Source organism: Salvelinus sp. IW2-2015, linkage group LG6.2, assembly GCF_002910315.2.
Source record: "Salvelinus sp. IW2-2015 linkage group LG6.2, ASM291031v2, whole genome shotgun sequence".
NCBI classification, from domain to species: Eukaryota; Metazoa; Chordata; class Actinopteri; order Salmoniformes; family Salmonidae; genus Salvelinus; species Salvelinus sp. IW2-2015.
The window spans coordinates 17,804,409-17,817,640 of NC_036846.1; the positions used below are offsets into that span (position 1 = coordinate 17,804,409).

General features: G+C 43.9%; 1 protein-coding gene across 1 annotated transcript in view; it reads right to left on the reverse strand.

The window, feature by feature from the left end:
* atp8a1 (ATPase phospholipid transporting 8A1) overlaps window positions 1-13,232 on the reverse strand; it is a 222,843-nt gene that overhangs the window by 36,197 nt on the left and 173,414 nt on the right. Inside the window, exons 27-29 of the mRNA XM_070444153.1 lie at window positions 12,011-12,194; window positions 10,030-10,140; window positions 4,647-4,721 (exon numbers count right to left, since the gene is read on the reverse strand). Coding sequence (XP_070300254.1) covers window positions 4,647-4,721; window positions 10,030-10,140; window positions 12,011-12,194 — 370 coding nt within the window. The remainder of the gene's footprint in view (window positions 1-4,646; window positions 4,722-10,029; window positions 10,141-12,010; window positions 12,195-13,232) is intronic.

The window sequence follows — 13,232 nt, forward strand, 5'->3', positions numbered from 1 at the left end:
AACCTGAATAGGTTTGGAAAGAGACTGTTGGCTCTGTAATGCTGTGCGTGTAATGATGCGCTCTACTACTTTCTTACAGACATGATGTATGGTAAAGTCTAATGCCACAAGGTTGCAACGCATACGGGCTGATCTAGCGCTGATCCATCGTCAGAGATGTTCTCTTTACACTATGTGGTTTTGGTAGAGACTTTTTGTATGATTTTTGGATTTTCATGCCACATCCAGTACGCTATATTGACCTATATAGCCAGTTTCATTTTTCAGCCGTGTAATTATATCACTGGTGTGGTGGTGAGGTTTTGTCGTAGCAGAAGTGCAGAGCTGGCTGTATCTTTCTCACTATCTGGTTTCTCCATCTGGTGTCGTCCATGTATGAAATCCCCCGTGATGATATGAACCAAGGTTCTCAGGCCAAGCCAAATAGAGCAGAAGTAGTCTAATGAGATAGCCTATTTTCAAGACACACAAAAAGCTAAATCCAATAATTCTGTTAATTAGCCTTTACACTCGTACCTGTATATGGTGAAATGGCAGATTTGGCACTGATAAACGATGGTTGTACAGTAACATGTTATACTGACGTCAGCCGCTCTGGCTCTGCCGTAAGGTTTTGACTCAAGAGCATTCTTGACTTTGAGACCGTTGCCGACAAGGACGTTGGTCTGCCGTTCCATCTCTCCTGCTAAATTGGGCATCTTTTGCAATGTTTTTGTACGGTCCCGTGCTTTAGGTGAGAGATTGGACCAAAGCGCAGCGTGAAATGTGACATGAAATGATTTATTTAAACAAACGACAAAACACGAAATAACACTTGAGTAATTACCAAAATAACAAACGACGTAAGACTGACCTAAACATGTGAACTTACATATAACGAAGAACGCAACGAACAGGTAACGACTAGACAAAAACAAACGATACAGTCCCGTGTGGTAACATATTACGGACACAGGATAGACAACACCCACAACAACAATGTTGAAACCACCTACCTATATTATGTTTTCCTCAATCACAGGCAAACGTCAAACCTGCTCTGATTGAGAACAGTACAAAGGTCAATTACATGACAACTTACATAGAAACAAACACAGACTCGCCCCCCAGCTCACGTCCTGGACCCCTAAACACATAGTACAAAAGGCAAACAAGGTCAGGAACGTTGACAGTTTTTGTTGTCTGAGTGAGGGAATCTTGTAACTTAAGAGGACTCCTGTGTCATTTTTGAAAATGAAGACATTGAGTGATTATATAATTACAGCTTTATGTCATATGCAACGCAAACAAACACTGTGAGTCCAAATGTGGACTTCACATTTCCATATCAATAAACTACTGTAAAAACGGTTAAACTTGTCATACTACAGTGTCAACGTTCTGATCACTTATGTGTGACGTTACGTTCAGATGTAAATCAGACCCTGGTTGTTCTGAACACAATGTGCCTGTTTGTCTATTGTGAAGAACATTTGCCAGTGGACACGCTCTTGTATGCACTCTAACCTCCTTTTTCTATGTGCACCAAAATTATGAATGGCTGACGCCAGATTGCGATTTAAATTGGACTTTTTTTGGATTGCGAACAACAACAACTACAAGAGTTGAAGCTTTCTTTGAGTATAAAAGTGCACTGAAATTAGTAGGAACTAGTGCACACTTTGAGAGGTGTGTGAGGCCAATTGAAGACACAGTATAGTCCTCTCACTCAAACCCTTGTCATTTTGTTCTCTTATGATGCACCTACCCCACATTTTCTCCAGGATACTCTTATCATGTACTAATTGTATGCCAGAGTATGTTCACATTTCGTTATAAACAAATGCTGCGAGAAGTACAGTACAATGTAAATGAACATCACATAACAGTGTAAATGTTGGATTCAGTCTTGTGTCCAGGTCCACTGTTTGTGTCCTCACTTTGGTCTAATCAACTTTTACCCATAATCTCCTAAATGTTCTTTCATTGCTAACTATGGTTTATGCATATGTTTTTAATGCATTTCTTCTGTAAGAACAATTTCAATTTAGCCCAGCTTGATATAGCAATTCCCATTGACTGGTAAAAAGGTTAACAGATGCATGCAGTTCTGAATGGATTATTTTTGGGAGGAAGAAATTTATTTTTGACAAACGTAGCGCAGGCCATGTCGCTCTTCTTCGATATTGCCGTGCTTATGGGGAACAGTGTTTCACCAGAGGAAGAGAGTGAGTAATGTTTGAGGAAGGGATGAGAGAAGAGAGGAAAGGAGGAAGCAGTCTGCTGAGAGGATGTAGACGCAGGCGATGCGGTCGCAACCATGTTCATGGGATAGAGAGGAATGGGGAGGAAGAAGTGTAGGTAGAGGAGGCGATGTACACGCCAGTGCACCAGGGAGAGATCAGAAAAGGAATGTGATCCAGCAGGCCTTCTGTTTCTTTCCTGCTCTGGAGGTACACAGCAACACTTACACACAGCAGGCTATCCTTTACCACCAGCCTTGGTTCATGAACCTGTGTCTTGTAAGTTTGCGAGCTGTTTTTTGGCTCCTGGTCTTACAAAGCCTGCTTTCCCATTTTATTACTATGCTCCAAAGAAGCCTAACCGAAAGAGCATACGCTAGGTTTCTACATACTTTAACAGTATGAATTAGACCACCAGGCCTGCCTAAATGGCACCGAATATACACTGAACAAAAATATGACCGCAACATGCAAAATTTCAACGCTTTTACTGAGTTGACGTTCATATAAGGAAATCAGTCAATTCTAAGTATACTTCATGTAGCGCTCTAATCTAGGGTTTTCACATGACTGGGATTTACCAGATACTGGCATCTGTTTGGTGACAGATACAAAAAGGTAGGGGGTGGATCAGAAACTAGTCATCGTGTCTGGCTGTTGACGCACCCTTTGCCTCATGCAAGCGGCGACACATCTCTTCCTGCATAAGTTGATCAGGCTGTTTTGATTGTGGAAAGTGTTGTCTCACTCCTCTTCAAATGGCTCTGGCGAAGTTGCTGGATATTGGTGGGAAGAAACACACTGGTTTTGTACAAGTTCAATCCAGGTATCAACAATGCTCATGGGTGACAGTGTCTGGTGAGTATTCAGGCGCATGGAGAATGGGATACATTTTCCCGCTTCCAGGAATTGTGTACAGGTCCTTGCGACATGGCGCAAGCATTACATGTGCACATGAGGGGTAATGGCTGCGAATTAATGGCACGAGGAATTGGGCCTTAGGGCTGTGCGGTAAGTTTTATGATATACCGGTATGGATGCATGGACAATTTTGGTTTGTACTTTAAGCTCTAGACCACCTGGTGGAGTCGGGCCTCATACCACCCTCATGGAGTCTGTTTCTGACCGTTTAAGCAGACACATGCACATTTGTGGCCTGCAGGAGGTCATTTTGCAGGGCTCTGGCAGTGCTTCTCCTGCTCCTCCTTGCACAAAGGCGGAGGTAGCAGTCTTGCTGCTGGGTGTGCCTCCTACGGCCTCCTCCACGTCTCCTGATGTACTGGCCTGTCTCCTGGTAGCGCCTCCATGCTCTGGACACTACGCTGACAGACACAGCAAACCTTCTTGCCACAGCTCGCATTGATGTGCCATCCTGGATGAGCTGCACTACCTGAGCCACTTGTGTGGGTTGTAGACTCCGTCTCATGCTACCACTAGAGTGAAAGCACCGCCAGCATTCAAAAGTGACCAAAACATCAGCCGGGAAGCATAGGAACTGAGAAGTGGTCTGTAGTCACCACCTGCAGAACCACTCCTTTATTGGTGGTGTTTGCTGCTAATTGCCTATAATTTCCACCTTTTGTCTATTCCATTTGCACAACAGCATGTGACATTTATTGTCAATCAGTGTTGCTTCCTAAGTGGACAGTTTGATTTCACAGAAGTGTGATTGACTTGGAGTTACATTGTGTTGTTTAAGTGTTCCCTTTATTTTTTGGAGCAGTGTAGTTAACCAAATAGCTATCCGGACTATCTGCATTGAACCTTTTTGCACAAACTGTTTTGACTCACCACATACAATGCTGCTACTGTTAATAATCTGTCACATTCCTAGTTATATGTACATATCTACCTCAATTACCTTGTACCCCTGCACATCGACTCGGTACTGGCTCCCCGTGTAGATAGCAAAGCTATCATTACTCATCATGAATATGTTATTACGCAATTTACTTTTCTATAATTTCTCTATTTTCTTTCTATCTGCATTGTTGGGAAGGGCCCGTAAGCATTTCACTGTTAGTCCACAACTGTTGTTTACGAAGCACGTGACAAATAAAATTTGATTTGACATTGGTTCAATAGGAGGGGACCCAACACAGAACCCTGTGGGACACCAGTTGCTCAGAGCTGGTTGTGTGCTGCTCTAGTCCACCGGTTCCTTTATAATTCACAAATGACAGCATTCACTAACTACACACTTTAGGGGCATGCAAGGCTGTTGTTCTCACATTCGGTACATAGTTCGGGGCACGAGGGGAATATGGACTTGACAACAGGTCATAAATAAATGGGACATTTCCCGCAGTAAAGGGATCACGTCTGGAGTGCCATGGCAAATTCGTTTTCTTGCCAGAGAGCAACAGGGGAGGAGAATTATATAACATGCGCTTCCACAGTAATGTAAATCACATTAACACTCACCACATTGTACAGGCCGATGCACCAGCGCTCAAACAGAATCTGACCAGAGAATCCATTGACGAAGGCAAACCAGATCTGAAGGTGAAAAAAAGGACATTAGAAGTGCAACATTGAAGAAGAAAGGGACGCGAGGTGATTGTCATTAATGACACCGGTAAGATAAAAAAAACTAAAACATTTTGCCAACACAAAGGCAATGGCTTCACATCTTTACTCAAAGTGAATATTTTCCTTTTCAGCTGATATCACATTTATKTTTTAGGTGTTTTTTCAAGCAGTAGATTGGGTTACTTCATCAGTGATAGAAGTGCATGTGGTCTCTCCCCCTCCCCCCTTTGAATGCATGCTTTCCATCACTGATAGTAATGGAGAGAGGTGCCCCCATTAGTCAATTAGCATCAGTCCATGGGTGTCCGAAGAGGATCTGCAGATATCACACCATTACCCTCCATCCCTGATGGCACATTCTTTACTGTCTAATGACCATAAAGAAACATCACATTGACACCTACTGCACATACTGTACCTACACAATACAATATCATTAATTCCTATAACGTTAACTTCGGTTAAAATAATGTATTTCTATTAGGTATAATCAAAAAGACATCCTGACATTAAGTAATATGCCCTTTACTAAAGGAATTGAAGAACGTTTTTCCAGGCAATGTAAAAAGAGCTAGAATGATTCTATAATCTAATATTGGTAATTTTGAAGTTCTGACCTGTGCTCAACACATCATTASTCTCTGAAGGCACTGCCTCTCAATCTTTGGGGAGGGGGACAGGAGACAGGGACCAAGAATGACTGAATTAGTGGGAGTGGCAAAACGAAGCCTAAAGAGATACCATTTCCTCGCTTCATTTAACTGCATTATGAAGGCCTGAATTGCTACAAATTCTTGGTTTGGACACGCCCAATTCCCAATCCACCAGCCCTTCCCATTCAATCGTGCGAGCGAATGCACGAAAATGTTCCCAAAACAAATGTCTGTCACCCGCCCACCCCTCCTGTTCATTCCCTTGGGCGAGGAGAGTGAAGCAAGTGTGTCTATGTGCGCTCCTAAACCATAAACCCCACCCCCTCTTCCAGCTCCCAATCTTCCCTCCATCAGGTGCATGCATTCAGTTACACAGCTGACTAGCTATCCCCTTTTCCTTTCTACCATGATGCTCCTTTTTTAAAGTGGGGGACGCTGGTGGTCAACTCCTGTTTTTTTACACACACACACACACACACAAGAACATGTGACTCCCCCGGAGATGTTTGGCATTGTGCTCCCTCACACAGAGGAATCTGCATTTTTGGGGAAGGGCGTGTAAGTAAACATTTCACGGTAAAGTCTACACCTGATGTATTCAGAGCATGTGACAATTTGATTTGAGTCCCATGTTACCATTAGAAATAAAATATATGTGTTTAAGGGTCTGTCTTCACTAAATAATATATAGGCCCTGTTGCTACGGGTTATGGTGAGACGAGGCGAAAGCCATGGAGCAGGTTAAACCGGCAGTATGATGTGGCTGGCCTAGCGGGCGGGTCAAAGTGCTGAATTAATTAAGGGCTGGCTCAATGAGGGGCTCCAGGCTGATATATTGTTGTGCTAAGTTTAAAAAGAAGRCTATTCAGAGCATGCTGTAACAGCTTCTGCCTGAGTGTTTTGGCCTGGTCCTTCAGGTCCCGCCAGCACCCCTCTCACCCGCTCTCCCTCTCTCTTGAGACAGATGCATTGATTCGCTCATTAGGGAAAGGTCCAGGCACTGGTTTTTCCTTCTTATTTWTTCCCCTCAGCAGAGGGCTGCGGCTGACCTCTCTCTCCCAGTGCACATTTGAAAAACAGATCGGAGGAAGGAAGGAAAGCAAGCCGCCAATAAAGAAGGTCCCTGGTAATTCATCAGCAGAATCAAAAAACAATGATTCTGAGACGCCATCCCACAGCTCCGTAGGCATCTCTGTGGGAAGAAGTGGGTGGAGGGAGAGAGGAGTGACATTTGTCCTCAACAAAATGACAGCACTCTTTGCTCCTATGCAGAACCCTTGAAAAAATACCAACAGACTCCTTATCCCCCGTATAAAAAGGCAAAGGAGAAAGAGGGATGAAGAAACAGGAGCTAGTAAATATGCTGGAAACGTGTGGTGCTAAACAYGAGGGCACCCTGTGTTACAATGCTGGATGGGGCCCTGGTTGGTGGATGTATTCACAGTGTGGCACCAGTCAGCAGGCTGTGCTCTGCACTAGGGGAGCCCTCCTCTCTCGAGCGCCAGGCGTTCTCCAGGTTTTCTGAGCCCCGCCGAATGAGCCTCTTGTAATTACCTCATAAAAGCCACTTGTCCATCAGTCTCTCTGGGGCCACTTGACAACGTGTCAATCAAACCAAGTAGGCCCAGCTGGACCAAACATTTGAATGAAGTCGCTATGGCAACATCATTGAAAAGGTATCTTCTTTGAATGTGGCTCATCCTTCCATTTTTTCTAATAGTTTTTGTTTAGTTTGTTTAGCTTTGCAAAGATTATAGACAGAGGAAAGTACTGTATGACTGCAATATCCTTTGGCATGTGTGTAACATAACTCTTTAGAGTATCTTCAGCTCCCTCATTTCCCCCGTAATGTTCTGATCATTATGGTCTTTCTCCAACTATACCTCACAAAGTTTTGAAAAAGTTAAAAGTTCTGTCAAGTTAGAGTTCTCCCTCTGAATGAGTGTCCTGTCAGAAAAAGACAGCTCATTAGCTGGGGGAGAGAGAGACCATGAGAAACRTGACTGGGGCATTGAATGGCAGCCCCACCTGTCCCTCCCTCACTTTCTGACTCTCAATTAACCTCCATCCATCCAGGCTCCCAACAAAACAGCAATTATAAACACAGCTGCTGCTGCTCACACCACCAGACATCTGTATATAATGAAAGGATGGTCATGTCTCCGCCCTAACCAACGGGAGTGGTTGTCCGAAATGGGGGGAAGGCACGCGACAAGCTTAGGTCCGAAATAAGCCCATAGAAACGCATTGGGCATATTTTGGACAGATTTTGGCGAGAATGAAAACTCTCGCTTCYCCTCTTCCTCTCGGTCTACACTGACATTTCCCTACAATGGCCTTGAAAAACCCTTTCCKCCTCTATGCTTTTGAAACCACCAAAGGTTAATGCTAGACAGAGAAGGAGAGAACAGAACAAGTGAGACCAGAGAAGGCCAGGCCAGAGTCCTCTATACAATCTCCTAGCCATGCTATTCCGTTTTTAATGCGCACTGAAACAGACAATTACAATGTTTAAATGACCCTTTTCTACTTTTCTCCCCGTTTCTGATTCAAGGACATGGCCTGGGAGCGGGAGAGTAAAAACATGTGCCTACAAAAGTAAACCTATTAGTGCAACAAATGTAACTTTTAGCCCTCCCCTGGGATGCTAGTGTCTTGGCTGTCAGGCCCTTACAAAACAGGGGTGTTTTATACTTTACAAAGCAGCAAAACAGTGAAGAAAATCCTCTATTATGTATATGAATCCCCTGAAGGAGGGTACAGAGAAGGGGGAGTTACATTTTCAGGGCGTTAACAAAAGGTGTGCTGGGAAGAGACTCGCCTTGCGGACAAGCGGAGAGAAACAACCTGCTTATGAAAAGGGAACTGGTATATTTGAAAGAGCGCTGGTGGCTGGACACAAGAGGCTAAATAAAGTGGGGGGGATTCAGACAGGAAAACCACCACTAGTCAAGTCCATGGATCATTTACATACAGGAATGAGAGAGGGTCATATGGCCTGGTGTGTGATGAGAACCTCTGGTCTTTTGCATTCATGTCAACATTTTTGCCAACTATTTCAAGTTCAAAGAGTGTTTCCCAATGGGTGCAACAAGATTACACCAAGGGGGCAAAAGCCATTGACATTTACATTTAAAGGTCTAATTTCTGACCATACTGTGTATTTGCCTCTAGCAGCAGCAGCCCTTGATTGCAATTTGAATTACATTTTTGTTTCTCATTTACATTTGGTATCCTATACCTAAATGGTTTGACAGAAATCCAAGCTGTACTTAGCGTGTACACTGAGTCAAAGGGAAATGGTGAACGAGACAATATTCAAGGATCTGTGCGTCTACGATGCCCTATGAAAATGGGTTTCCTGTTGCCATGTCAACAAAGGCAGATTACTACCATTGAAAATGGTTATGTTATCTTGGACATCAGTCTCTCAGAAGTCATGTCCCAACAGCGCAAAGTTAGAGGAAACGGTCTTCCATTGAAAGACATGTTTTCTATAGTCATACAAAGACTAGATGCATACATGCTGGAATCCTTTGGGTTACGCCGAGATTTACCGCAGCACATAAACCAAAACCAAGATGAAAAAGGAGTTCAAAGATCAAGTGGCCCAGAAAAAGATGGCACATATTTCTGTACGGGTTGTGTCGCTTACAGCGTACAACCCTACGGTCTCTGTAATGCGCCGGGAGCATTTTGTCAGTAGTGGTGACATTCTCATGACATCATCAGGATGATTGGGCCCAGAAGACCCTTGTCTAATCTTCCAGTGCGCCTGGGAGCACACAGTGATGTCTCACTCAGGGGGAGAGGGGAGTGTGTAATTCACTGTGTCTGTATCACTGGCTCCCCAGAGGGACAGACATTTCGGGCAAAAGGATTGCCAGCCAAAAGAGACGGGGTGTTTTTGAAAAACTGTTTTTGAAAAACTGTTGTTGAAAAAAGTATTGACTGATGAGAACTGAGTATATTTATAATGTTTCCTTACTGTGGGGACGTCAGACTTTATACATATTTATGTATATTAGTCATACCAAAAGCAAATTGGCAACTTCACTGCTTCAGGGACTTTCAGAAAAACATTGAGCTGTTCCAGAGGTGCAACTTCCTTCAGTCAAGTGTGTTGGGCTATAGATGAAAGCATCCAAGCACCCTGTGATAAAGTTGGTGCTGATAGCAAGCCCTCAGCTTGTCAGGTCACTCTTGTTGGTAGATCTGAAGCTGCTATCAGCACGAGGTCTGGCTTCTGTCAAATGCCATCCCAGACCACGGAGGCAAAGAGGTWTAACATGGTGAGCAGCATTCCTATTATCTATACTGCAGCTTTCTAAAAACTGCCAATGGATTCTTGGCGACTGGCTGTCAGTAAAGCGGAATATACATGGAATCTGTTTTATTKATATGTTATATATATATCTGTATATAGACAGAGACAAATTGGCAAACTAGCATACAGGGCATAGGCCTAGTCATAAAAATATACTAAAGAGGAAAATCCCTTCACTTTAAGCTGGTAATGTCATGCGGAAAATCCACCTTTTATATACCAATCTAGTTTACTGCCTTACCACTGCCCTGGGAACCCTACTGAGGCTGTTCGTGTCGAGAGCTGCATGACTTACCTCGATGATGTACAGGACAATGTTCTTGTAGAAGCAATACAGGATACACTTGGATACGCGGTTGTAATTCCAGGCGCCGTGGACCAGCAAAAGATTCTTCAAGTATTTGAACTGCGTGGGAGGGAAGGGAGGAGAAGGGCCAAGATAAATGAATAACCTAAAAGTTGTAAGACAGGCATTATACAGTTTATATACAGTGTTCCTGGACAACCCAGGACCGGGGCATTGCCTTGAGAAAAAAAAAAGCATTTGAGAGGAACTCTTGGATTAAATAAAGGAACAATCTTATCATCGTTTGAAAGCAGGAAACTGAAGGGCCAGAAGGGAGTTGAGGGCAAGGTCTTCACGGACACATTCCAGGCATTTTTTGTCACAGCTTGGGCTTAGTTTTGCCTTAAGTTGTTGAAAAGGGGAGAGGCAGAGAGGGGGAACACTCTCCCATGGCTCAACATAATACTTTAATGGGTTTCTGATAATCCTACTATTTGGGGCATGCGGCATACGTCATATTCGTGTAATCGCTTTTTGATAACGTTGATTAGATTGAGAAGGTTGCTCTWGGGGAACTGTTTTGTCTTGGTTACCGTCAAGCTTAGCTTTTAGAAACAATGCACATACTGTAACGCTGCTGTAGGGAAGCTCAACATCTCATTCTGTTTTCCAGTTCTATGGACCTTGAGTTGCATGTAACTTTAAGTAATTTACTTTTATGTAACATATAGGCCTTTATGAAGTCAAACGCCAACAGAATTGTGATTATTTTAACGGCCAAGTCGTCTTTCAGAGAAACAGTAGGAGGAGACTGTATTACATAGCAAATTAAAAAATTTAAGAGGATTCTGCTCTGCTGACCCCGGCACTCTGGGATCAAACGGCCTGTATTCCCACAGCCATGAGCTGATGACGGATGGACAGCAGAGGTGCCTGGGCCCTGAACGTCATTCAGCTGATCTCAGAACAAGTTTCACAGTGCTGTTTGTAGATCTCAATCACATAGAACTAGAATGTATAGCTGACCTCACAAAATAGATTTCTAAGTAAATGGACACTATTGTACTGTGCATTGTATTCAGGTAGTGTAAWGCTGAACTGTCTTGCTATGCAGCTATGATGCTACAGTCTATATATAAATATATACATTGGAGTGAGTCTGGACAGGGCTGTGGCCTGTATAGTACAATTCAAGGAAATATCTATTGCAACTGCAAAGGTCGATTTTATTACACAGTAAATTGAAGAAAGAACACTGATACATGCCAATGTGGGTGAAACACGCCTGGAAGGTAATTCGATACGTTACCGGGATGCAACCTAAACCGATTAAATGAAGCCGTCTGCATTCGTCATTCTGAATGTCATGTAGATAGATAATGGGGGCACTTAAGACAAGACAGTCTTTGTCAGAGTAATCCGATGCTATGGAGACAGCATCGCGCTTTAGTAAACTGGCCTTGGCTCGCTCACAGGCCCTGTGGCTATATGTACAGGCATAGGCAGCACATACAACAAAATAATGGAAGGAGACTGAAGGAAAAAACAACCCATGATGCAGTAGATAACGATGCAGTAGATAAACCCTGTCGCTTTTGTTACCGGCACAATGCTGCTTATGCAAGATGATTTTCAGACAAACTGGTTACTGATAGAGTAATGCGTATACATTAGGATTTTCAAGATAGGGTTTCTATATCAGTTCCTAACTGTGGCTATAGAATAAGATGTCAACAGATGCCTGTCCTGCTGCTGCTCACCTGGGTAAGCTAAGATGACCCATCTGATCCAGTGATACTAGCACACCTGCACAAAGTAAACCCCTTGAACCCTAACACTCCTTCCAAACTCCTCCCCTGTGGGAGTAATGAGATGCCCCTAGACGGGGTCAGGTTGACATTTTCCCCACTAATGGTTAATGTTAGGATTGGGGGAGGGGAAGCGGATCCTAGATCTGTACCTAGGAGAAGCTTCACTCCGGAGCSCTCACCTGTGCGATAGAGTAGTCGGAGGAGTTCGCGGCCTGCAGGCCCTCGTTGCCAGAGATGCCCACGCCCACGTGTGCCGTCTGGATCATTCCCACATCGTTGGCGCCGTCGCCGATGGCGAGTGTGATCACCTTCACCTGCTTCTTCACCATCTCCACCACCTCAGACTTCTGCAGCGGAGACACCCTAAAGGAGAGTAGAACGTGACGCAGGACGTTAGAATGAGATGGGATATGCTTGGTTTAACTGTCCGTTTTCATGGAAATTCTTATTTTTTMGGGAGTATGAAAAACAGATTTGACAATTTCCGCCATTTTCCAGAACTGACCAATCTAAGCGAGGTGCAGACATCTAGACAATGCGGATTAATACAAAAGAAAGCATTCTGTACAGTTCATTACGTAATGCTTTCCTCAAACTAAAGAACAAAAAAAGGGAGTTACAAAGGTGGGTTGATGCCGAGTCGACTTACAACAAAACACAAGGCCGAGGCTGTACTCGAAACGACGTCTTTCAAACAATGTCGCTTTAGGTATTACACAAGCAATTAAACATTTTCTGGATGATAATTCTTGACGAATTCCCCGTGTCTGCGGATCTCATCCACCCCTGACCCCTGGCTGACCTCCCTGGCTGCCTGCGCCTGTAAAACCACTCGTCAAGTGATGGATCTCCCACTTCCTGTGGTTCCTCCTTTTTCGAGCTCTCCAACTTTTACCCCTGAAATGACAGGCTGAGTCTTACAGGCTTCCGGAGCTCCAAGCTACAGAGCTTTCTTTGCCTTGGCCCGGGTCAAAGATATGGTATGCATCCAAAATGGCACCCTATTCCCTATATAGTGCACTATTTCTGACCAGGGAATTTGAGATGCCATTTGAGATGCACCCCATGATGTACAGCTACAGTACAAAAACTCCCAAGAGAAGGTGTTGCAAACTGGATGTCGTGGTTAGGGTTAGCCCAACCCTGTGAGACAGGTTTKTGTTTTTTCTACATGCTTAAAGAGACCTCCTTGTTCATCTCCCAAGGTCTGATAGCGCTCAGGGTGCTGTAAAACGAGAGAAAGTAGCACAAAAAAAAGCTGATGTCTTGTATTGGATCATGGCAGTGTGGCACCTGTATGTAGTTTGTTGTCCCTAAGAAACGTGGCACTGATTTCTGTCCAGACCTCTTCACAGCCTCCAGCACTTTATTTATGCGGCAAGTGCAAATCAATACACGCCG